This window comes from Papio anubis, chromosome X, assembly GCF_008728515.1.
Source record: "Papio anubis isolate 15944 chromosome X, Panubis1.0, whole genome shotgun sequence".
In the NCBI taxonomy this organism is placed as follows: Eukaryota; Metazoa; Chordata; class Mammalia; order Primates; family Cercopithecidae; genus Papio; species Papio anubis.
The window spans coordinates 50,974,951-51,002,231 of record NC_044996.1 but is presented as its reverse complement, the minus strand read 5'-3'; the positions used below and the strand labels follow the sequence as shown (position 1 = coordinate 51,002,231).

Genomic DNA, 27,281 nt, shown 5'->3' with positions numbered 1-27,281 from the left:
TGTAAAATACACTGAAGAGTGCTTGACTAGAAGCTCTGGTCTTTAGCATCATAGGAAAATTTTAGCAAAAATACTTACTTAATTTGATGTTCACTTCCTTGCATATGGGACCGGAACATATCTAAAGATGTAAAAGCAATACTACAAATATGGCAAACATAGGTTCTCATACTAAATGCTGAAAAAACAAAGAGTTCAAGTTAAGAAGGTCAGTATACATTTAAAATCACATAATGTTAGAACTGGACAAGAATTTATTAGAGACCATCTACTTGACATTTTCCAATAAAGATGGGGCCCAGAGAGGTCAAATGACTTTGTCAAAGTCACAGAGCAAGTTAGTAGTAGTGTTAGCCTCTCAGAGCCCACGCCTCTTAATTGAATGCCCAAAATTCTTTTCACTACACCACACTGCTTCTCTAGCTTAACTTCTTCCCTAAGAATCTGCTATCTGTCTACTGACTGTTGCTACATGGAGGTGCAACAGACACCTGAAATTTAGCATGGCCAACCAACCTTTGCCTCTGAATCTCTTAACCAACCTCTTTTTGTTTGCCCCAACTCTGTTTCCGCCCAACCAAAACCTGAAATGTCCCAAAACATTAAAAACAAATAAAGGCAAATTTTTTACTCTCTTACCTGAGATCACTGCAGTGCCTTAGTTACCAAAAGTAATTTCCACAGATTTTAGAAAGGAGAGAGGTTCAGTGAGCCCCACTCTCAGGATAAAAGCTGAAAGCAAAATTCTAAAACAAAACTACTAGTTACCACTTCAAAAGAGTCAAAAACTATACACTAGCAACTATATAGTAACTAGCACACTATTCTGCTTCATAGGTAGAATTAGAAGCAAGGGATACATTAATTTTTTAAAAATCTCATCATCTTCCACTTTATCTTTGATCAGAAAAAGCAAATTAATACATTTCATAAGCCAAATATAAAATCATTCTGACCCTAGGGAGGAGGAAATAAATTGGTACCTGCAAAGACTTTAGGGACAACAATGGTAATCTTCTTTTAAACCAAAAGGTCACCTAATCATTTAAAAGAAGCTAAATTAATTATTATCAAGTATATTGGCCTTGTCTGAGCAAAGACTATTCATAGAAACAGAAGACTGCTTGCAAGGGGAAAGAAAGATGCTGACTTTGAAGAACGTGAGGTTGCACACTACTGACTATTGCGGGCCTAGGAAAACTCAGCAGGTTATGTCAAAATCTGAATGAAATGATCCCTCAAAACTATCCTTTTCTATGCTCTAATTTCATGTGTACTAAGTCACTTTCTGATTATAACTGGTTTTTCATATTCTTTGATACCAACAAAAGGATACCCTGGATGACAGACATCAAGAAAAACTAGGAAATGGAAATATGTATCTCCTCTTACCATAAATCAATAACAGAATGACAATACAATAACTTAAAGTACAATGTTTCCCAGACTTCTGGGAAATCACCTAGGGTGTCAGTTAAAAATATAGATTCCCAGGCTCTCCCCTGGAGAACATGATTCAATGCTTCTGGGGCAGGGACAAGAAATTTCTATGATCACAAATATGGCAAATGATTATCACAGGCTTTGTGAGAAACATATTAAAGTAGTATCTTTCCAGTTAGTTTTTTATCAGCCACTTTCAAGTTTGTGGTTACTGAGTCCCTGATTTGAGGCTGATCAACTTGAAGATATTAGACTTCTTGCAAAGCTAAGGACTAAACCCAGGAGAGGACATATTCACAACAACCTCTTTCAGGAAATTCTTACCATCTTTTACAGGTGCTGGAACTTAGGCTCAGACTAACTTTGCCAATACCATATATTTTGAGGGCACCCAAGTTGTGCAAGATAAGCAGGAGTCCTGGTTTCCTCTGGATTAGTGTTTCTCAATGCTGGTTACACATTAGAATCATATGGAAAAATTTAAAAATATTGATGTTACAGCTCCATATCAGACCAATTAAATCAGAATCTCTAGGAGTGGAATCAGGCATCCTTACTTTTTGAAAGCTTTACTTATGATTTAACTGTGCAGCCACTGTTGAGCACTTGCCCTAGATCAAGCTTGTCCAACCTGTAGCCCACAGGCCACATGTGGCTCAGGGTGGCTTTGAATGTGACTCAACACAAATTCACAAACATTCTTAAAACATTATGAGATTTTTATGTGATTTTTAAAACTCATCAGTTATTGTTAGCGTTAGTGTATTTTATGTGTGGCCCAAGATAATTCTTCCAGTGTGGCCCATGGAAGCCAAAAGATTGGACAACTCTACCCTAGATTATTGGGCCAATAATCTTCATTATGACTATAAACTCAGATTATATTTCAGAGTTTTTACATATTTATTTAATGCTTATAAAGTATACTGTATATAGTGTTCTCCTCAGTTCCTGCTTTGTTTCTCTACAAATTACATCAGAAATAATATTCTAATAGAGGTAATACAGAGGTTTAGAAGAGCTGCCAGTCATGTATTAAAGATCCAGAGGGGCATTTCTAGAACTGTAGTCTGATTACCATTACCTTAGCCCTTGGCTTTTTCACATATTGACGTTCTTTATCTTTTTATAGGATTCAGATATCTCAGAAAATGATATATAAAAGTTGCGTAAACCCTTTCTGTGAAGATATGAAACCTATTCATGGCCCCAAGGTTAGAATTCCTGATTGAATCCTCCTGGGACCTGCCTCCATTCTGTTTCTTATACTCTTCACTCTTTTATTCCAGAGACTACTCTACAGTTGTGTTCTGTTCTTGGCTGTTCTGCTCTCAGCCCTTCTAGGATTCGTTGTTTCTGAGTTCACCCAGAAACTCAGGCTCCTTTACAGCTTGTACCTTTCAGAATCTTCACTAACCTAAAACTTGTGGGGTCTACTCTTCCCCTAATCATACCCCTATCTCGTAAGTCTCTGAACTAAGGTCTTTGTTTTCAAAGTATAAATTGGGAAAGTGCATGTCTAATACTATTTTCAATCTTGACTCCATATAAAAATCACTTAGGGAGTTAAAAAAGAGAAAACAAAACACGAATGTTAAATTCCCAGAGATGGTAATTTAATTGATTGGAGGGATGGCCTGAGCAATGGGAGGTCTAAAAGCTCCTCACATGATTCTAATTAGTCAAGGTTGAGAACCACTGGTCTAACATCTTAAATGGGGAAAAGCCAATTGAGAGCTGCACATAATCAAAACTGCAGCTATCAGAAAGAATAGCTAATGGATGCTGGGCTTCATATCTAGGTGATGGGATGATCTGTGCAGCAAAACCACCATGGCAAACATTTACTTATATAACAAACCTGCACATCTGCACATGTACCCATGAACTTAACATAAAAGTTGGAAAAAAACTGCATGTGAATATGGAATTTATGTTATAAAGAAAAATAGAAAACGTCCAATTTACCTATTTTAAAATTATGACAGGACAAAATATTTTTACAAACCTAACATTTGTTACAAACCTATTCTGTGATGGGTACTATATATACTCCTTCAGTTAATTATTATTCAATCCTGTAGAGTTACATTATTTTCATTTTATACCAGAGGAATCTGTGGTGCAACTTGGCAAGTGACTATATCTCCAAATCTATGTTTATCCCTCTATACAACACTGCCTCTCAATAAACAATTTGCAAATATGAATTGAGAAAAAATTATGTCCTCATTACCATATAAAGCACTAAGAAGGATACTGCAGAATAAAATATAATCCTTTGTCTCAGGGAAGCTAATTCCCTTGAGGGGCTATAACTGATGCAATTGTCAATGAACAGTAAAGCCTATGAGAAATCAGAGAAAGGAGAGAATACAAAGAACCAGAACAGTAAGGGAAGTTGTGATGGATCTTTGAGGACAGAAAGGATTTGAATTTGTAAGAAAGCAGGTAAGGGCATTTCTGGGGATGAAAATAATTTCCTGTATGGCAGAGATAGAAATGAGCACAATATGTTGAATCCAAATAATCGGTTTAACAAACACTGAATACCTTTGTGGCACCAAGCATCAGGTTAGATGCCAGGGATACAAGATAAATAAAACAGCCAAGTTGTTCACAAATCCAGTGTGAGAAAGATACATGAACAAAATATTTCAGTCTCACTTGGTAAAAGTAAGAGAGGTATGTTTAAGAGGTATGCAAGCACAAAGAAGCAGGAGCACTTAGCATACTATGGGGGTCTGAAAAAGGCTACTGGAAGAGATAATGTCTTAGCTAAACTTGGAGGGATGATGAATAGTTAACCTGAAAAGAGTTGAGAAGAGTGTTTTAGGGACAAAAATTCATGAAAATAGCATAGAAATGCTTACACGAACTTCTTAAACTTTGGAATTGTTGTAGAGTAAAACATAAGGGAAAGAGATGGGAAGAGGCAAAATGGGTCAAAGAAAGACTTATATGTTATGCTAAGGAGCCCGAATTTTTTATTCTGTGCTTTGGGAAACCTCAAAGTGTATTAAGTGACGTGGTTGGTCAATTGTGTGTTTTAGATGAGTCTCTTCTGTGGCTGCAATACAAAGGATTAATTTAAGAAGAGTAAGCCTAGAAGTAAGGAGATCAGGCAAGACATAATGAAAACATGGACTAGATAGGTCTCAGTAGGGGTAGAGAGAAGCAGGGAGATTGGCATAACATTTAACTTTAAAACTGGCAAAAGTTAGTGACGGAATGAATGTGAGGGATAGTGGAGAGGAGAGAATCTAGAGAAGTCTAAAATAATTCCCAGAAACCTAATTTGGTAAGTGGGTGGGTGGTGATCCCATTAACTAAAATTGGAACTTCAGATGTATGCGTTGTTTTAATGGGTGGGAGAGTAGGCAATGGTGAATAGTGTAAGTTTGAACACAGGGTCTAAGATATCTACAAAACTTTCATGTAAAGGTGTCCAACAGGTAGTTATATACAGGAGTATGAAAGGCAGAAGATAGGTCAGAGAGATTTTGGAGATGTCAGAACATGCGGGTGGATAGTCAAAATAATCAGAGTGGATGAAATCTCCTGAAGATAACGTATAGGTGGGCACAGGAATAGCAACATACTGATAAAACCCTGGAGAATGCCATTCTTTAAAGAAAGATGGTGGAAAAAGATGAGCCTATGAAAAGTTCACCAAAGCAAAGGACAGCAAATTATAAGAATGAACAGGAGATAGTGATGTCAAAGGAGCTAAATAAAGATGCTCATTGGACTTACAAATTTAGAAGTCACTTTGGCACTGTGAGCAATAGTCACAGTGAGGTGGTAGACTGGTGGTGTGAAGGCTGAGGGAAGAAGTGCCAACAAATGGCAGTGAGTTGAGTAAATAATAAGTGAAGACAGTAAGAGTGGACTACATTTAAAAAAAAAAAAAACTTGGTTAAGAAGGGAAGGGGAGAATGTAGTAGTTAAAAGAAAACTCAGGGTTACAGGAGGGTTTGGTTAAACCAAGATACTTGGTAGTAATCCACATCTGAGGGCCAAATTTTTCTCGATGAAATCACAAAGGAGCTTGTCTGAGAAGTGTGAGGAGAAGGAGTGTAGAGCAGGGGAAGAGAGTCTTGAAGAATGATACAGGTTTAAAATTGTCGCTAAGGGGAAAGTGAAGGAAAAAGAAACAGATTAAGTAGGACTAAAGGCCCAAAGAGGTTAGCTACCAAGACTCTGAAAACATACCCAATCTCTAGGTACCAAGACTCTGAAAACATACCCAATCTCTATACTTTATAATTTTCCATAGCATCACTCAGTAGGCTTTATGCAGAAGTAGAAAATGTAGAGGGTGGAACTGATCCAGGGATGAAATCCTGCTACTAGGGAGTGAGAGAATAACAATGAGGTACAAGTAAAGCTTTCCAGAAGGTTGTTACAGCATTAAGGTGTGAGGTGATGGTAGTAGAAATGTAATGAAGGGCTACAGAAAGGAGAAATAGTTCTAAGATTTGCTAATGGATAGAATATAGATAATCAGGTAGTCAAAGATACCCTCAAAGAGTCAAGTGTAGGTGAATAATAAACATTGGAACTACTAGCAAAGACAGAAAATTTGGGAAATTCAAGTTGATTGTAGAGATTATTAATTCTGTTTCAGGTATGTTGAGTTACAGGTGAAGGTGAGGCATCTAAGTGCAATAATGGGGCCAAAAATTAGTAAGATAAACAAAACGAATACAATAAATAAAAAATACATACATACTTTAGTTCCATATCGTTATGGTAGCCATTCCTGTGCTAATAAGATCTGAGCTGGATGAGGGATATGAAGAAAGCAGTGAGAATGATGAAGAAAAAGAGAAAGATTAGATATGGGAGAAACATATAAACAACAGCAGATGGAGAGGAAGGCAGACAGTAGAAAATGGGTGATGAGTGAAACAGTTAAGGTGGCATATGTTAAATTATTTCCACTTGCTCACTTGTAATGAGGGCATCTGCTGTTACTGTTCTTTGAAATTCTCATTAGCTAATTAAAATTCTCCAGGTATTTTTAAATGTTCAAATGTTTACTAGTCTCAAAATGAAAGAGCCAAGGCAGGGTTGAAAATATGCTGAGCTCTTGCTTCAGAGGCTAATGTAAAGTGATTCCAATGACTGGATAAAATTATGCTGATGATCATCCCCTCTCCTCCACCATCAGATGAGAATTTCACCAAAATCCTTCTTTCCTCATTCTAATAACATTAAAACTTCAGAGTGCCAAAACGGCCCTCCCCATTTAGAAGTGACAGGAGTGCACACACTTCTCATAGTTAAAACTCAGTTCAAATTTACCTAATGCTACAAAATTAGAAGCCACTTATTTCAGATACACTCAACCTAGCAACGGGAAAAATACCTTAACAAGTGAAAGTTGTCATTTCTCTGAACATATACTCCTATTTTCAGAAACCCTATCACTTGCATTTCTACACTTGCCTAAATCAACATTCTTCATAATACTAGATAAAAACACATATCTCTATGTAACTTGCTGGGATATGCTGAATCACACTAAGTAGAAACCTGAAAGAGTAGAAAACAGGATAAACACTCAACAAATAAAGAAAATTAATAGTTCTCTGATACATATATTAAGCTAATCTCTATTGAAGTGGGCCTATTTCTGTGCCAGTTTCTATCTATAGCACTGGAAATACAGATGAATTAGATGAAGTCCCTTGCCTCAAACACCATACATTCTAATTGGAGACAGACACAGGAAGAGATAATTAGAAATGCAGGTTAAGGAAGCACATAAGATTAACCTTGAAGTAAGTGAATGAGTGGGAGTTAGCCAGGAGAAGTGTTATGGGGATATTCCAGACAAAGTGGCAGCATGAAAGAGGACACAGACACAAAAAACAGGGTAATAGTTTCTGGAAACCATATGTGGTTTGCAGGTACTGACCCACATAGATCATGCCAGGAAGTAGCAGGGGATAAGCCTGGAGAAGGCAGGCAGAAACAAGATGGTGGAGAGCTATGAAGCTTAGATTTTATATTTAGAAGATGAAGGAACAATGAAGGGTTTTAAAGAAGGGGGATGACATGGAAATACTTACACTTTAAATGAAACACTCTAGTGGTTAAATTGGGGGTGGGTTTGGGGAAACAAAACTGGAGACAGAAAGAGTAGTTAGGAGGTTGTGGCAATCGCTTCTCAAAACTTATTCAGTACAAATCACCTACAGATCTTGTTACAATGCAGATTCTGATTCCGTAGGTCTGCAGTGGGGCCTGAGAGTCTTTGTTCTAACAAGTTCCCAGGTGATGCCAACGGTGTTGATCCACAACCCACACTCTTGAGTAGTAAACCTCTAGGAAAGATCTTGAGGATCTGAACTAATGTGGGAAGCGTAGGGCTGGAGAGAAGGGGAGAGTAGTATTCAGGAGGTAAAAGAGTCACAGCTTGGTGCTTCATTAGATACACGAAGTGAAGAAGGTGGTGTTTGGGGGTTCATAGTTACTTGCCGGTTTCTACTTTGAATGACTAGGTGGATGTGAAATGGCTATGAGGCATCCAAGTGAAGCAGTAGCTGCCTTTTGGATATGTGAATCTAATGCTTGACAGAAAGGTCATAAGTATACAGATGAGAAATGAAACCAGGGAAATAGAAATTGTGTTTTCAGAGTAAGGTCAAGAATGAAACCATGGGAATACCTACATCTAGGTAATGAATAAAACAAGAGTCCATAGAGAAAAAAGAAACAGCAATAGAGAAGAACCAGAGCATAAAGAGTTACATATGACAAAGAATAGAGTTTCAAGGAGGAGAGAAGAATGAACATTTTCACATGAAGGAGAAAGGCTGGGTAAAGAAAGAACTGAAAAATAATAGTAAGTGGAGGAAAAGAAGTGGGTGGAAGAGAGAATATGAAAGGGGAATAAAATACACTAGTAGTGAGAAGGTGCCTGTGGGGGGAAAAATGAAAAAAAAAATATGGTTAGAAGAGCAAGTGGATCACTCCAGTCAGGATCAGTCTCTTTACTGTGCCTGAATTCTTGCCACTCTTTCTTAGCTCCAAGCCCTTTGGTTCACCCTTTCTTCTTCCCACTTCTATCCACTGAAAACCATCTAAATATATGAAGATTTTTCTGGACCATTATGCTTCACTCATCTAGTTAACAAAAAAATGTACACAAAAAGGCTTCTGTCGGCTCTTTCAGTGAAGTATTATTAACCTAACTAGTTTACACGCTCGCTCCTTTAGGGAAATGTATTCCCAAGACTGACTAGCCTAGCACCAAAGAGACACTTAAAACATACTTAGTAAAAAATGATATAACCACATGATATTAATTTAAAATGCTTCCTTATGTATGTACCTAAGGATCCTTATTTACCTAAAATAACATGAAACCATGAGAATTCCTATATTTGATACTAAAATCGACAGGGGTCATCTAAACCATTCAGGTTCTCATTTCCTAGGAAATGAACAGATCAAGTTAGATGGACTTGAAAGTCCTTATAAAATGCTATGATTCCATGAATACTATCAACCTCTCACTCAATAAGAGTAAAACGGTATGCAAATAAGCTAGTATGCTTTATAAAATACAAACTTCCTATAAAAAAGTTTTGGGATAATTTTATGTTTACCATTTGCATTTGATTTTGCTGGAAGAGATTTCTCTCTTATTTTGTCTACAAATGTCTCCCTGGCTTCATTTTTTTTGTGTTTTTTTTTCCCCAACATAATGTTGTTAGGTCATTAATGGACTATTAAAGGAAGCAGGATAGAGCTTGCAAAATTTGTTTGGATTACTCAAACCCAAATCACTGCTGGGAGAGGAAGGCATAGTCTTGTCTTTAATCCCACCTGGAGGAGGCTTGACAGGAAGGGGCTTCAGGAAGGTTGACTCTGCAGAAGTAGTAAGAGGCACTCCTGCTGAAATAGTTGTAATAAGAAGGGATAAACACATTTTCAGATATTAGAACTGCATTTATTGTAAAGTACTAGGGAAATTTAGAATTCTCTAAAAACCCACTCCCTGGACTCTTTTTTTTTCAACAGACAGCTGCTGGATAAAGCTTCTAAAGTAAAAAAAAAACTTCCTTCTGTGAGAATGGAAATGTGAATATGAATTTGTCACCAAGTTTGATATGAGAAGGAAGAAGTATTCTGTATTAGGCATTGCCTAATTATATTCATATAAAAAATCAGTGAAAGTATGATAGCCATCTTACGATTCTTTGAAAATAGTGAGGATAAAACATATACTAACTTCTAAGTTAGTCTTTCTTGAGTAACAAAGTAAGGCATCTATTCATTCTACATTTGTGATGTTTGCATCAGAATAAAATCTATGCAGTTGTTTAAGGCTATAAAACTATACATGTTCCTACAATTCCAGTATTTCATAGCTCTTTTATTTATCCTCCTCTCTGAGCCCAAGTTGATAAATCTTGGGACTGAAGATAAAAGTTTTATAAGATGTTTTTTCTTTTAGGGCACACTGATGCTATCTTATCTTTTGAATGACAGGCCGAAAAAATGTATAAAAATTAGAGACTAAATTAAAAAAAACAATTCTGGCTTCATTTATTAAGAAAATAAAAGTTTTAATAACATATCTCGTGGCATTGACTTTGCTGGGTGACTATGAGTTCAAAATTGATGTATCATGGTGAATTTTCCATGCCAGGCATGCCTTAGTCCTAAAGTGCTGAAGCTACAAAGAATGTGGTAAATTATTTATTACAGAGGGTTAATCATCATTTTTTGTTCTAGCACATGCATTTATAAAAATACAGGTTGGGTTTTCCAGGGTATACTCTGACATCTTGGGCAACTTTGAGTCAGTTTTCTCATATGTGCTGGTGACCCAACATCACTGGAAGAAGGAAAGACGCAATGTTTTATAATTCCCTGTTTCTTTACGATTTAACATAAAATAAGTACTCAGTAACTAACTGATGATGCTAGTAGTACTTTATATTCATAGGAAGAAAGAAATAGGCTGTCATAACAGAAAGAGTCAGTAACTTTTTTTGCCTACTGTTAGTAGGAAACACATAATTATATTATGGTGAAGACATTGATTTGAACACTCATATGAGATGTTTTGGAAAATACTAACGCAAAAAAGATACCAAGGGGAAGAAGTAAAAAGTGAAGATTTTATTATTTGATTAGAAATGGACAGAGCTCCAGCTGCTTACTGTTGTTTCTTTATAGCAGTATAGCAAATCACTTGCTTTTGTTTCAATTTGGTGAACTGAAAAGGAGAGGTCATAACATTTCTTAAAAATCAACTAGCAATTAAAATCTCCATACTAAATAACAAAGACAGAAACAGAGATTAACTGGGAAGAAGAATAATAATCAAGTTATTTCAACTGGGGTGAAAGTCTCCCCCAATAAAAAGGATATGGCAGAGTTAGACAAAACATGATAGGTAGATCCTTCATTGAAGATCAGGAGGTGAATGGAACCTTACCCATCTCTGGTTGAAATCCTGATGAAGATGTCTGATCATGTTCCTCCATTAATTGCTTCAGTTTTTTAGCATGGACCTTTCCCACATAGTGAGACTGAGCAATAAATGGAGAGCTAAACATCATGTTGCAGAGATCACAAAATTTATTTTTGTCGACTCCTTCATACCCATGCACCTGAAATAGGCACAATCTTGTTAGAAAGATTCAATAACTCAAAGTTTAGAATTACACAATACCGACACACATCACTCACCTGAAAATTCTCAACATGCATCTTCATTTTCTTACCAGGCACTTCATTTTGTTCCCCATGCATTTGAAAATAAAAACTAACATTTTGAGCATGTTTTTCACCCTGAAAAAAGATATAATATGACTTTGTTTATTCAATAAAAGAGTCATTCAAAATTTACACCTTTCTGAATTTGAGGATGGCACTCATGTGTGTTAATATATTTAGTCAAACTTGGAGCAGACTCACATGATTTCAAATCTCTGTCAGTTAAAATGAAAATAATGCTAAATTTAGAAGCTAACAACTTTTAGATTCTTGTTTTTGAAATGGATTCCTAGTTGCTGCCCAATATCAAATACCTTCTTTTTACTTAGTTACAGATCTTGAGCAATGTACCCAGCTAAAAGACTATGTTTTTCAGCCTTCCTTTCAGCAAGATGTATCCACGTAACTAGATTCTGGTCAATAAGATATAATTTGAAGTGTTATGTGGAACTTCTGGGAAGCATCCTTAAATGACTGGGCCATAATCCCTTATTCTACCCTTCTTCCTTGCTGCTTTTGGAATTAAGATACAAAGGATGGAGTTCCAATAGTCATCTTTGGACCATGGTGGACATTGAGGAGGAAAACCAGTTCATCAGAGCAGAAAGACAGAAAATGCCTGCTGAGCGTGGTGGCTCATGCCTGTAATCCCAGCACTTTGGGAGGCCGAGGTGGGTGGATCACAAGGTCAGGAGTTCAAGACCAGCCTGACCAACATGGTGAAACTCCGTCTCTACTAAAAATACAAAAATTAGCCGGGCATGGTGGTATGCATCTGTAATCCCAGCTACTCAGGAAGCTGAGGCAGGAGAATCACTTGAACCCAGGAGGCGGAGGTTGCAGCGAGTCGAGATTGCACCACTGCACTCCAGTCTAGGCAACAGAGTGAGACTTTGTCTCAAAAAAAAAAGCCTAGGTCCCTGATAATGTTATAAAGCTGTCATATCAGCCCTCTACTACCTACCTTACAAATTCTTTTATGTGAGAAAAGAAATCCTCCTGGGTTTAAGAGACATTAGAAATAATCTCTAACAAATATATAACCAAATATGTAAGAATAACTAAGATGTTGGTGTAGGGGGAAGGGAAACTAACATTTCTTGAGCACATAATGTGAGATAATCACTCTCTCTACATAATTTTATTTATTTTTAAAATTGTATTTTTCCATAAGTTATTAGGGTACAGGTGGCATTTGGTTACATGAGTGAGTTCTTTAGTGGTGATTTGTGAGATTTTAGTGCACCCAGCACCCAAGCAGTATACACTGCACCATATTTGTAGTCTTTTACCCCTCTTCCCCCCAAGTCCCCAAAGTCCATTGTATCATTCTTATGCCTTGCATCCTCGTAGCTTAGCTCCCACATATCAGAGAGAACATACGATATTTGATTTTCCATTCCTGAGTTACTTCACTTAGAATAATAGTCTCCAATCTCATTCAGATAACTGCAAATGCTGTTCATTTATTCATTTTTATGGCTGAGTAGTATTCCAGTGTATATATACCACAGTTTCTTTATCCACTCATTGATTGATCGGCATTTGGGTTGGTTCCACGCTTTTGCAATTGTGAATTGTGCTGCTATAAACATGTGTATGCAAGTATCTTTTTCAAATACTGACTTATTTCCCTCTGGGTAGACAGCCAGTAGTGGGATTGCTGGATGAAATGATAGTTCTACTTTTAGTTCTTTAAGGAATCTCCACAATGTTTTCCATAGTGGCCGTACTTGTTTACATTCCCCCCAGCAGCGTTACAAGTATTCCCTGTTCACCACATCCACACCAACACTACTGTTTTTTGATTTTTTGATTATGGCCATTCTTGCAGGAGTAAGGTGGTATCGCATTGTGGTTTTGATTTGCATTTCCCTGATCATCAGTGATGCTGAGCATTTTTTCTTGTGTTTGTTGGCTATTTGTATATCTTCTTTTGAGAATTGTCTATTCATGTCCTTAGCCCACTTTTTGATGGGATTGTTTGTTTGCTTCTTACTGATTTGAGTTTGTTGTAGATTCTGAATATTAGTCCTTTGTCAGATGTACAGATTGTGAAGATCTTCTCCAACTCTGTAGGTTGTCTGTTTACTCTGCTGACTGTTCCTTTTGGTGTGCAAAAGCTCTTTAGTTTAATTAGGTCCCAGCTATTTATCTTTGTTTTTATTGCATTTGCTTTTGGGTTCTTGGTCATGAAATCCTTGCCTAAGCCATTACGTAGAAGGGTTTTTTCAATGTTATCGTCCAGAATTTTTACAATTTCAGGTCTTAGGTTTAAGTCTTTAATCCATCTTGAGTTGATTTTTGTATAAGGTAAGAGATGAGAATCCGGTTTCATTCTCCTACATGTGGCTAGCCAATTATCCCAGCACCCTTTGAATAGGGTGTCCTTTCCCCACTTGATGTTTTTGTTTGCTTTGTTGAAGATCAGCTGGCTTTAAGTATTAGGGTTTATTTCTGAGTTCTCTATTATGTTCCACTGGTCTATGTGCCTATTTTTATACCAGTACCATGCTGTTTTGGTGACTATGGCCTTATAGCATAGTTAGAAATCAGGTAGTGTGATGCCTCTAGATTTGTTCTTTTTGCTTAGTCTTGCTTTGGCTATGTGGGCTCTTTTTTGATTCCATACGAATTTTAGAATTGTTTTTTATAATTCTGTGAAGAATGATGGTGGTATTTTGATGGGGATTGCACTGAATTTGTAGATTGCTTTTGGCACAGAATTTACTGTAGACTGCATTTACACAATATTGATTCTAGCCATCCATGAGCATGGGATGTGTTTCCATTTGTTTGTGTCATCTATAATTTCTTTCAGCAGTGTTTTGTAGTTTTCCTTATAGAGATCTTTCGACTCCTTGGTTAGGTATATTCCTAAATTATTTTTTCTTTGCAGCTATTGTAAAAGGGGTTGAGCTCTCTTGATTTGATTCTCTGCTTAGTTGCTGTTGGTGTATAGAAGAGCTACTGATTTGTGTACATTAATCTTGTATCTGGAAACTTTGCTGAATTCTTTTATTAGTTCTAGGGGCTTTCTGGAGGAGTCTTTAGGGTTTTCAACGTGAACGATCATATCATCAGCAAACAGTGACAGTTTGACTTCCTCTTTACTGATTTGGATGCCCTTTATTTCTCTCTTTGTCTGATTGCTCTGGCTAGGACTTCCAATACTATGTTGAAGAGGAGTGGTGAGAGTGGGCATTCTTGTCTTGTTCCATTCCTCAGAGGGAATGCCTTTCAGCTTTTCCCCATTCAGTGTTATATTAGCTGTGGGTTTGTCACAGATGGTCTACATAATTTTAAAATGTGAAATATACCCATTGTATGGGAAATAACAGGAAACAATATAATCAAAACCCATACCCACTACTCAGTTTTAACACTTTGTTGCATTTCTCTCAAATTTCCTTTTTAAAAGAGGTAAAATTTTACAGATACAATCCTATACCCTCATGCTCACAATCCTTTCTTCCTCTCTCTCTCTCTTAAAGTTGGTGTACCTGATTTCCTTTCATGCTTTTATTCTTTTACTACACACACGTATCCATAGTTTTATTTATTACTATCTTGTAAAATTTTTTTATAAAAATGGAATCATTTGATACATATCCTTTTCAAATTGCTTTTTAAAACTCAGCATTTTATTTATAAGATCTATTGATATTGATACATACAACTCTAGTTCATTCATGCTATAATATTCTACTCCATATGCTACCTATCCAGTTCCCTGTTTAGGACAATTATCTTTCAGTTTATTTTGCTAATACAAGCATTGCTATAATTAACATATATAAATAGATCTCCCAATATACATGTTCAAAAGCTCCTTTAGAATAAATACCTAGAAGTGGAATTCTTGGCCTATAAGGAGTGTGGATTTTCAACTTTACCAGGTATTATAAAATTTTGAAGCAGTTTACATCTCCAAATGCAGCGATGAGAGTGTCTGTTTCCCCATATTATCTGGAAGTGTTAAGTGTTATTAGATTTTAATTTTTCTCAGTATTATGGTTCTTATATGATAGTTTATTATCATTTTAACTTGCATGTCCTGGATGATCACTAGTGAAGTTGAGTATCTATTCCATGGACTGTTGACATCACTTTCCCATTTTTCTATTTGCTTCTTGTTCTAATTGATTTGTAGTCCTTTCTATATTCTAGACACTAATCCTTTGTTAGTTATACAGGTTATAAATATCAACTAATGTGAGGCATATATTTTTAACTTAGTTTATGATTCAAAATTTTTTAATGTCATATAAATTTCTTCTACAGATATTGTGACTTATTTGAAAGCTGTGACTTATTTTAAAGGTGAAATTGTTGTAGATATAGGAAACCAGGCCAATACAATAAAACAGGATAAAAGCCTCAAAAGAAACCAATATGTATGTGGAAATTAGCATACAATAGAGGTGCCACTACAAATCAGTAAAGTAAGGATCGACTATACAATAAATAGTGCTGGAACAACTGGCTATCCATATGAAAAACCTGTTGTCACCCTCTATACACAAAAATCAATACCAGATGGATTATAACATAAGAGGTAAATCTTCAAAGTTTTAGAAGAAAATAGAGGGAAGTATATGACAAAAGTGTATAGAACGGTTTATTAAACACATAAGCACAGATACAAAAGAAATATTAATATTAAAATTAAAATTCAAAACTTCTGCAATACTGTTATATTTTACAGTACTATACTGAGAGAGTCTGTGCATCTTTTTTTGCAAAACTGCATGTGTATATGTGTGTGTGTGTGTTCAAAAATCATATTGGAATCACAGAAGCAAAAGAGAAATTCAATAATGGTTAACTACAAGTGATAGAATTATAATTTATATTTATTTTCCTGTATTTTTGCCTATTTTCTAAACTGAATAGTACTTTATGATTCCATAAAAAGCTGTTTTTCCAATGTAAATTAAAATGGTTCAAATGGATAAACTGTAGTTATCACAGAGCCCCCTGACTGTCTGTCTCTGTTACTAATTCTAAATCTTTGATCTATGGAGTCTAAAGATGTGCTAGGCACTCTCATACATTTGATTTCACTTAATTCTCACAAGTATAGTAAGAGATTTTTACCACTCTCATTTTACAGGTCCAAGAAACATGCTCAGAAAGGTAAAGTGACTTGCCAAAGCTTATGTAACTAGTCAATGGTGGAGTTAAGACTTAACCCTACCTCCTCTCAATGCACAGTCAACACAATTTCCCTATCTGTAATTATAGGAAATTAATTTCAACCAACATTAGGACTAAAACATAATTACCAATAAGATTAGCAATAGGAAGAACAAGATGAGGTGTTTAAAAAAGTAGAACTGGCATTACATTAGTTTTAATTGAATGCGTCTAGTATTTTTGGTAACCTAGATACCAGATATGAAAGAAATCCAACAGCTCATCAGATGATGTAGAAACATGAAGCAACACCAAATGAAGGGAAAGAACACTGGATATGAAATCAGAAGAAATCATGTTTAGGCTTAGTCATACCAGTGACTAGCCATGGAGAAGTGTTAACCCTCTGGGTCTCAGTGTTCTAATCTATAAACTAAGAGAGTAAGGACATTAAACACTGTCTCTTTTAGCTCTAGGATTCTACATTACTGTGTCTAAAAACATGTGGCTCAATCAAGTGCAAGACTGGTTTGTTTTGTTTTTATAGTCTTCATTTGCTATAAAGGAAGACTCTGGGAGTTCTACATAATATCCCTTGATTCACATTAATAGTTTCCTATGCAAGCTTCATAATGCCTCCCTTATATTTAATACAAGGGTGGATGGTTTGATGGATACAAAGTGAGGCAGAGTGGTGTGAAGAAAAGAAAACAAGCTTTGGAGTAAAAAGACTGAGTTTAAGTCTGAATTCCCCAAACTTAAAGTAGTATATTACCATCCCTGTCTGAGCCAGTCTCCTCATCCATCAAAGGAAAATAACACTACCTTTTTCACAGGATTCTCAAGCAATCAAGTAAGATGACTTATGGGAAGTTTACTTGCTACATTTAAAAATCTGCTTTAGACCCTATTCCCATTATTTTTAACCTACCTCATAATGTGAAATTCTTTGTGATTCAAACTGTAGCATCACTCCACATACTTGACAAAACTTATCTGTAAAAAGTTCAGCCTTTTCCTCCTGTTCATTCCACATGGCATCTGTGAATAAAAAAGGGAAGACAAATATATCACGTTAATAAATATTTAGAGGTATCATTTTTCATTCCTTAACTATGTATGATTTCATATGCCACTTCAAATTTGAGTGCTTGTGAGGCTAGAGTAACAGCTCTTTGTTTGAGTATGCAATTTAACACACACATACTAAGTATCCCTCTAATGACAGATATGGCAAGAGTTATTTATTTAGTATGATAAGTCTAGGCAATGGCATTCTAAAAGAATCATTATGGGGGTACCAGTAACTTCATGAGCTTCATGGAATGACTTGGGACACCAGTAATTAAAGGCTGGGTTTAAAAACCCAGCCTTGGCCAGGTGCAGTGGCTCATGCCTGTAATCCCAGCACGTTGGGAGGTTGAGGTAGGAGGACCGCTTGAGGTGAGGAGTTTGAGACCAGCCTGGGCAACAGAGCAAGACACAATCTCTAAAAAAATAGAAATAAAAATTAGCTGGGCATGGTGGTAAGCGCCTGCGGTCCTAGCTACTCCAGAGGCTGAGATGATCACTTGAGCCCAGGAGGTCGAGGCTGCAGTGAGCTATGGCTGTGCCTTCCAGCCTGGGCGACAGCAAGACACTGTTTCAAACAAACAAACAAAAAACCTGAAAACCAACCAAACAAACAAAAAACAGCATTGATATTTTGCGTTTAACAGCAGACAATCCTAAGAAACACTTTGTTTTAGGACTGTCACTTGTCACAGGATTCTCATTAAGAATCAAGAGATTTTTACCACTGTCATTTTACAGGTCCAAGAAACATGAAGCTATGCCTTCAATGTTATCTAGAAATCACAAGGAACCACAAAGTATCTTTGCCCATAGTGGGCAAACATCCTTCATCATTGTACAAACACTAGCATACTAATGTGGCCAAACAAGTCTCACACAAGCCCCTCAAAGCTATAATGTAATGTTCGTATACATATCTAGAAATGTATACTATAGTGTTTCTCACTGTAATAAATAACACATGCCAAAACTTTCTGCATTTACACTTGAGGTCTATACTGTCATCTAAACTTCTTAAGAACTACTCTGTATTCTGCCAAAGTTTATCCATTTTTCTATACAGTATGAGTCACAAACATCAAAATTCTCATTGTTATTTGGCTATCAAAGTGAATAAGTTGATACCACATGCTTTCAGAGACGCCAATTGCTTATTAAATGAATAAAAAGTTGTAGAACAAATACAATACATCAAATTCCCAATACTAACAAAAATTAAATGTATACACAGAAGAATCTGGAATAAAATAAACCAAATTTAAAAATGGTTAACTCTGGTAAGTGGGCATAGAAAAGGAACAAGGAGAGACAACTTAATGTTTAACTCTCTGTACAACTGTCTTAATTTTTGCAGAAAAGCAAGCATGCAGGACTTTCTAATTAAAAGACCATTAGGACAGACATCATCAAGATGGTGGAATAAGACTCTTCAGCACTCATCTCTCTACAGAAATATCAATTAAAATAACTATCCACAAATGAAAATACCTTCACAAGAGCCAAAAAACTAAAACACAAAACAAATATGCAGGAGATTATAGCAGCACCTGGGTGTAGCACAGAAATAAGGTGCAAGAAGGTAGGAAAGAAAGTTTTACACTATCAGCATCAGCCCTCTACCAACCCCAGCATACAGTGGAAACAGATACCCTCTGTGTGAGAGAAGGAGAGGGAAGTGAGCACTGAACTTTGATTCCAATTCCAAAACTGGACCCACCCCAGTAATATCCAGTGCTAGGAAGACCCCCACAGCCCTAGACTCCAGGACAGTACCAGTGGACTCAGCCTCCAGGCTTGCTCCAGTGCCAAGCTGAATCATTCAACCCCAAGCTCCAGGACTGCACAGTGGACTTGGTCTCCAGGTTACCCCAACATCAGGCCAACCTCAGCAGCACCATGCCCTCGACCATCTCCAGCATTGGACTAGCTCCCAAGGCTCCTGGCTTCAGGCCAGGGCCAGCCCCAGCACCCGGCCAACTCCCACAGCCCTAGTCATAAGGCTGGCACCTGCAGACTCAGCCTCCAGGCCAGCCCCTGGAGGGAGCTAATATAGGCCCCAACAGGCTGGTACCCACAGACTGAGCCTCCAGGCCCACCCCAGAACCAGGCAGGATCCCACAGTCCTACCCTCCAGGCTGGCTCCTGTAGCCCTTGCTGGAGCTCCTGTATCTCAGTGTTCCAGCAGACCCAGAGCCCAGGCCAGTTCCAGTAGACCACAGTGCTGGACTTGCCCCCATGAACACAGGTGCCAGGACCATCCCCGTGTGCCCAGGTCCCAGGCTGGCCTGGTGGCTCCAAGATCCACATTAGCCCCCAGGGACCTAGCCTCTAAGCTAGCCCTTGCACACGCAGCCTTCAGGCTTGCTTCTGCAGACTCAGGCTCCAGGCCAGCCACTGGAGCTGAGTCTGCTTCAGGTTCCACACTGGTCCCAGCACCAGGCCCCAGGCTCCAGGCTCCAGAGGACCCAGGCTCCAGGCTTATTCTAGAAGACCCAGGGTCCATGCCCACTCCTGTAGACCCCAGTACCAGGCAGGACCCCTTGGACTGAGGCTCCAAGACCACCCCTGCAGACTCAGGCTCCAGGTCTATCTCAGTGATCCCAGGAACCAGGCACCTCAGTGATCATTTCAATAATCCAAGATACCCCAGTACTAGGCTAGCCTCCATGGACTCAGGCTCCAGGCCCATGCTAGCGGACCTAGGTGTCAGACCCATCCAGTGTTCAGCCATCCCCTATAGACTCAGGTTCAAGGCTTACCTCAGCACCAGGTAAGCCCCTGTGGACCAGGCTTCAGGCTGGCTCCTGTGGATACAGGCTCCAGGCCTGCCCTTGTGGACACAGGCTCCAGGCCCATTCCCCAAGACCCAATCAACAGATCCACCCCAGTGGATTCAGGCTTCAGGGCCAACCCTGAAGACCCAGATACCAGGCCCACTCATCTGCTGACCCACTTAGCAGGCCAGGCTGCCCAAGGACTCCAGCAACAAGCCCATCAGGGATCATACCAGATGGCCTGCCTGGGAATCTCTGGATGGGCTAACTGGTAAAGGGCTTTGCCAGAAAAATTAAGTCTGAAAAAATTGGAATAAGTCCTTACATTTCTTTAAATGTGCAGACATTAATGTAAGACAATGAAAAACATGAAAAACCAAGAGACATAACACGACCACAAGAACACTATTTCTTAGTAGCTGACCTCTATACAAACTGTCTGACAAAGATTCAAAATAACTGTTTTCAGGAATCTCAAGAAACTTCAAAAATAAAAAAAATAGAGAAACAATTTAATGAAATCAAGAAAACAATAAATGACCAAAATTAGACATTTAACAGAGGGACCGAAATTATATTTTAAAAATATCAAATAAATTCTGGAGCTTAAAAATGCAATGAATGAAATGAAAAATGTAATAGCCTCAACCTCAGAATTGACCAGGTAAAAGAAATAATCTATGAACTCAAAGATAAGCTATTTGAAAATATACAGTAAGAGAAGAAAAAAAAGAAAAGAATGAAAAGGAAAAACTAAACTAGAGCAGGAGTACTTATATTAAATAGAAACCATTGATGATACTTATTTTTAAAGTTATGTTAGATATCTTCACCAAAGCTTAATTTTCAATACCATTACATGGACTAAAAAGGCTTACTTTTAGAAATGCATACTCAAGATAAGAATAAATGTAATTAGAAACATGTAAAACATAACATAATTAATAGTTGCAAATTTATCTCTATTACATATAGTATCACCTCTGAATTATTTTTGAGATTGTTTTAGAATATAGGATTTATCTAACTCCGACTCTAACATCAGCACTGTAAAGAAGTTAATTAAAATGCATTTCAGGACTTCCCTTTTTCAGGATTAACTACTATGTGCAAATTGAGCTTAGTGGTATAATCTTGAACTTCCCATCCATTAAAATCTTTAATAAGAATAAGTAAATATAGGAGGCAGAGCAAGATGGCACAACAGAAAGCTCTACCGATTGTCCCCCCACCCCACAAGGACACCAAGTTAACAACTATCTACACAGAAAAAAACACCTTCACAAGAACCAAAAATCAGGTGAAAGCTCAAAGTACCCAATTTTAACTTCAGATCACTGATAGATGCACATAAGAGATAGAAAAAAAAAAAAGGTCCTGAATAGCTGATGCCACCCCTCCCCCATCCTGCAGCTGCAGCCTGGTGCAGAGAGCATTTCTGGATGCTGGAAGGGAGAACACAGCAATTGTTAGGCAGTGAACTTGGTGCTGTCATGTTAGAGCAGAAAGGAAAACCAGACCAAACTCAGCTGGTACCCAACCAGGGAAGGAGCACTTAAACCAGCCCTAGCCAGAGAGAAGTTGCTGATCCCAGTGGTTCAAAGTTGAGTGCCCGCAAACCTTACCTCTGAGGGCCAAAGTGCTCTCAGTCTCTAAGTAAACTTGAAAGGCAGTCTAGGCTATAAGTACTGCAACTCGTAGGCAAGTCCTAGGACTGAACTAGGCCCAGAGACAGTGGACTGGGGTGAGTGGGGGGCACATAACATACTGAGACACCAGCTGGGGCAGCCAAGGAAGGACTGAAATCACCCCTCCCTTAATTCCAGGCTGCATGGTTTGAGGCTCCAAAAGAGACCTCTTCCTTCTGCTTGAGGAGAGGAGAGGGAAGAGAAGAGAGGACTTTGCCTTGCATCTTGGTTACCAGCTCAGTCACACAAGGATAGGGCACCAGTCAGAGCTGTGAGGACCCTGTTCCAGGCCATATCTCCCAGATGACATTTCAAGACACACCCTGAGCCAGAAGGGTATTCCCTGACTTGAAGGAAAGGACTCAATCCTTACAGCGTTCATCATCTGCTAACTGAAGAGCCCTTGGGACCTGAATAAACCAGCAGTGATACCCAGGAACTACCTTGAGGGTCTTGTTGAGCCTCTGAGACTTGCTGGCTTCAGGTGAGGCTCAGGAAATTACCAGCTGTGGTGCTATGGGGCAAAACTCCTTCTGCTTTAGAAAAGCAGAGGGAAAAGTAAAGAGGACTTTGTCTTGCCCCTTAGGTACCAATACCACCACAGTGGGATAGAGCGTCAAGCAGGCTCCTGGGGTCCCTGATTCTAGAGTTGACTGTTGCACAGCATTTCTGGGACCGCCCTGGGCCAGAGGGGAGCTCACAGAGCTGAAACGAGAGTCCCAAGCCAGGCAGAATTCACCCCAAGTGCACTTAAGAGCCCCTGTGCCTTAAGGGAACACCAGTGGTAATCTGGCAGTACACCTTGCCTTGTGGCCAGGGGTGGCTGTGGCTGTGGGGTGAGGCTACTCTGCCTTTGGAAAGTGAAGGAAGGATAAGAAAGATGGAGTGTAGTAGTTTGAGTACCAGCTGAGCTGCAATACAATAGAATACCAGGTAGACTTCTAAGGTTTTTTAACTCTAGTCTCTGACTCCCAGACAACACTTCTAGACTCACCCAGAGATTAGGGGGCCTCACTGCCCTGAAAGGAAGGACACAGGCCTGGCTGGCTTTGCTACCTGTGGATTGTAGAGCCCCAGGGCCTTGAGAAAACATAGGCATTAGTGAGGGGGTGGTTACAATGGGCCTTAGGCAAGACCCAGCTCTGTGCTTCAGTTGTGACCCAGCATAGTCACAGTGGTGGTGGCCACAGGGACGCTTGTGTCAATCCATCCCGATTTAAGTGGCTCAGAACAGACAGAGACTCTGTAAGTTTGGAAGAAAGTAAAGGAAGAGAAAAAGAGTCTCTGCCTGGTCATATAGAGAATTCTCCCAGATCAGGTTCAAGACCATCAGGGCAGCACCTCTACAAGTCTGCGAAACCCCACAGTGTTACAGGGTCTGGGGTGCCCCAGAAAGAAGACACAGCTTAGATCACAATACTCACATCCTTTCAAATATCTGGTCTTTCCAAGAAGGACAGCTACAAATAAGCCCAGACAGTGAAGACTACATTAAATGCCTAACTCTTTGATGCCCAGACACCGAAGAACATCTACTAGCATCAACGTCATTCTGAAAAACATGACCTCACCAAATACACTTAAAAAGGCACCAGGGACCAATCCTTGAGAAATAGAGACATGTGGACTTTCATAGAGAGAATTCAAAGTAGCTGTGTTGAGGAAACTCAAAGAAATTCAAGATAACAGAGAGAACGAATTCAGAATTGTATCAGATAAATTTAACAAAGAGATTGAAATAATTGAAAAGAATCAGGCAGAAATACTGGAGCTGAAAAATGTAACTGGCATACTGAAGAATGAATTAGAGTCCTTTAACAGCAGAATGGATAAAGCAGAAGAAAGAATTAGTGAGCTTGAAGATAGTCTACTTGAAAATACACAGAGGAGACAAAAGAAAAAAGAATAAAATACAATGACACACACCTACAGGATCTAGAAAATATATTGAAAAAGGCAAATCTATGAGTTGTTGGCCTGAAAGAGGAGGTAGAGAAAGAAATAAGGTAGAAAGTTTATTCAAAGGGATAATAATGACAACTTCTGAAACCTAGATAAAGATATCAACATCTAAGTACAAGAACATTGTAGAACACCAAGCAGATTTAATTCAAAGAAGACTATCCCAAGGCATTTAATAATCAAGTACCCAAAGGTCAAGAATAAAGAAAGGATCCTAAAACCAGCAAGAGAACAGAAACAAATAACATAGAATGGAGCTCCAATATGTCAGGCAGCAGACTTTTCAATGGAAACCTTACAGGATAGAAGAGAGTGGCATCATATATTTAAATGCTAAAGAAAAAAGAAACCCCTTTTACCCTAGAATAGTATATTCAGTGAAAATATCCCTTAAACATGAAGGAGAAGTACTTTCCAAGACAAACAAAAACTGAGGGATTTCATCAATACCAGACCTGTGCTAAAAGAAATGCTAAAGGGAGTACTTCAACCAGAAAGAAAGGGACATTAATGAGCAATAAATAATCACCTGAAGGTACAAAACTCACTAGTAAGTACACAGAAAACCACAGAATATTATAACACTGTAACAGAGGTGTATAAACTACTCTTACCCTAAGTAGAAAGACTGAAAAATGAACCAATCAAAAAGAATAACTACAACTTTTCAAGACATAGTACAGTAAGATGTAAGTAAAAACAACAAAAAGTTAAAAAGTGGAGGAATAAAGTTAGGGTGAGTTTGTATTAGTTTTCTTTTTGCTTGTTTGTTTATGTAAATAGTGTATTAAGTTGTTATCAGGTTAAAATAATGGGTTATAAGTTACAAGAAGGGATCTGCAAGCCTCATGGGAACCTCAAACCAAAAAACATACAATAGATACACTAAAAATAAAAAGCAAGAAATTAAATCATATTATCAGAGAAAATCATCTTCACTAGGGGAAGACAGAAATGAAAGAAAGAAGGAAGAGAAGACCACAAACAACCAGGAAACAAAAATTAAAAGGGAAGAACTAAGTCCTTACTTATCAATAATAATACTGAAGGTAAATGGACTAAACTTCCCAATCAAAAGACACTAACTAACTGAATGGATGAAAAAACAAGACCCACCGATCTGTTGCGTAGAGGAAACATACTTCATCTATACAGACACACAGACTGAAAATGAAAGGATAGAAATAGACATTCCATGCCAATGAAACTAAAACAGAACAGGAGTCACTATACTTAGATCAGACAAAATAGATTTCAAGACCAAAACTGTAAGAAGAGACGAAGAAGGACACTATATGATGATAAAGGGGTCAGTTCAGCCAGAGGGAGGACATAACGATTTTAAATAGATATGCACCCAACACTGCAGCACCCAGATATATAAAGGAATTATTACTCAAGTGAAAGAGAGAGATAGGCCCCAATACAATGATAGCTGGAGACTTCAACACCCCACTTTCAGCATTAGAAAGATCTATCAGACAGAAAGTCAACAAAGAAAGAGCAGATGTAATCTGCACCACAGATGAATGGATCTAACAGATATTTACAGAACATGTCATGCAACAACTGCAGAATACACATTCTTTTCCTCAGGACATAGGTATTTCTCAAGAATAGACCATATGTTAGGTCACAAAACAACTCTTGAAACATTCAAAAAAACTGAAATAATATCAAGCATCTTCTTGAACCACAATGGAATAAAACTAGAAATCAATAATAATAGGAATTTTGAAAACTATGCAAACACATGGAAATTAAACAATATGCTCCTGAATAACCAGTGGTTCAATGAAGAAATTAAGAAGGATATTGAAAAATTTCTTGAAACAAGTAACAATAGAAACACAACATGCCAAAACCTATGGAATACAGCAAAAGCAGTACTCAGAGGGAAGTTTATAGCTGTAAGTCTTTACATTAAAAGAGAGTTTAGAAAAACTTCAAATAATCAAATGATGCATCTTAAAGAACTAGAGAAAAAACAGCAAACCAAACCCCAAATTAGTAGAACAAAAGACATAATAAATATCAAGCAGAAATAAATGAAATTGAAATAAAAAGTACAATACGAAAGATCAATGAAACAAAAAGTTTTTTTTGAAAAGTTAAACAAAATTGACAAACCATTAGCCAGACTACTAAGAAAAAAAGCAAGAAGATCCAAATATATCAAATCAGAAATGAAAAAGGAGACATTACAACCGATACTGCAGAAATTCAAAGGATCATTAGTGACTACTATGAGCAACTATATGCCAGTAATTTGGAAAATCTAGAAGAAATGGTCAAATTCCTAGATAGAAACAGTTTACTGACATTGAACCAGGAAGAAATCCAAAACCGTTTAGGCAAATAACAAGTAATGAGATGGAAGCCATAATAATAATAATAATAATAATAATAAATCTCAGTAAAGAAAAGCCCGGGACCTAATTGCTGAATTCCAGCAAACATTTAAAGAACTAAGACCAATCATACTAAAACTATTCTGAAAAATACAGGAGGAAGCAATACTTCCAAACTCATTCTATGATGCCAGTATTACCCTGATATGAAAATCAGACAAAGACACATCCAAAAAAGAAAACTACAGGCCAAGATCTCTGATGAATATTGATGCAAAAATCCTCAACAAAATACTAGCAAACAGAATTCAACACTATATTAGAATGATCATTCATCATGAGCTAGTAGGATGTTTTTCCTGGGATGCAAGGATGATTCAACATATACAAATCAATCAATGAGATATTAATAGATCATATTAATAGAATAAAGGATTAAAAACTATATGATCATTTCAATTGATGCTGACAAAGCATTTGATATAATTCAACATTCTTTCGTGATAAAAACCCTCACAAAACTGGGGATAGGAGGAACACACTTCAACATAATAAAAGTCATATACAACAGACCCACAGTTAGTATCACAATGAATGGGGAAAAACTGAAAGCTTTTCCTCTAAGATCTGGAACTTGACAAGGATACCCAGTGTCAAAACTGTTATTCAACACAGTACTAGAAGTCCTAGCTAGAGCAATCAGACAAAAAATATATATATAAAGGGCATCCAAATGGGTAAGGAAGAAGTCAAATTATCCTTGTTTGCCAATGATGATATGATCTTATATTTGGAAAACCTATAGACTCCACAAGAAAACTATTAGAACTGATTAACAAAATCAGTAAAGTTTCGCTTATTATTATTTTTTTTTTTCTCTTTTTTTTTTTTTTTTTTTTCCTTTTTGTGGAGAACGGGGTCTCGCTATATTACCCAGGCAGGTCTCGAACTCCTGGGCTCAAGCTATCCTCCCGCCTCTGCCTCCCTGAGAGCTGGGATTACAGGCGTGAGCCACCGCGCCTGGCCAAAATCAGTAAAGTTTCAGGAAACAAAATCAACACACAAAAAGGACTAGCATTTCTATATGCCAACAGTGAACAATCCGA

The 27,281-nt window shown here is 37.7% G+C and overlaps 1 protein-coding gene across 8 annotated transcripts in view; it reads right to left on the bottom strand.

Moving 5' to 3' along the window:
* The window catches only part of ZMAT1 (zinc finger matrin-type 1), a 48,231-nt gene that overhangs the window by 4,256 nt on the left and 16,694 nt on the right, over positions 1 to 27,281 (bottom strand). For 2 of the 8 annotated variants that reach the window (XM_031660687.1, XM_031660689.1), the window contains exons 2-6: positions 17,258 to 17,367; positions 11,161 to 11,262; positions 10,907 to 11,081; positions 9,286 to 9,354; positions 79 to 178 (exon numbers count right to left, since the gene is read on the bottom strand). In XM_031660687.1, the coding sequence (XP_031516547.1) occupies positions 79 to 178; positions 9,286 to 9,354; positions 10,907 to 11,081; positions 11,161 to 11,262; positions 17,258 to 17,367 (556 nt within the window). The other 6 variants (XM_031660688.1, XM_031660690.1, XM_031660693.1 and 3 more) reach the window with 6 other exon arrangements.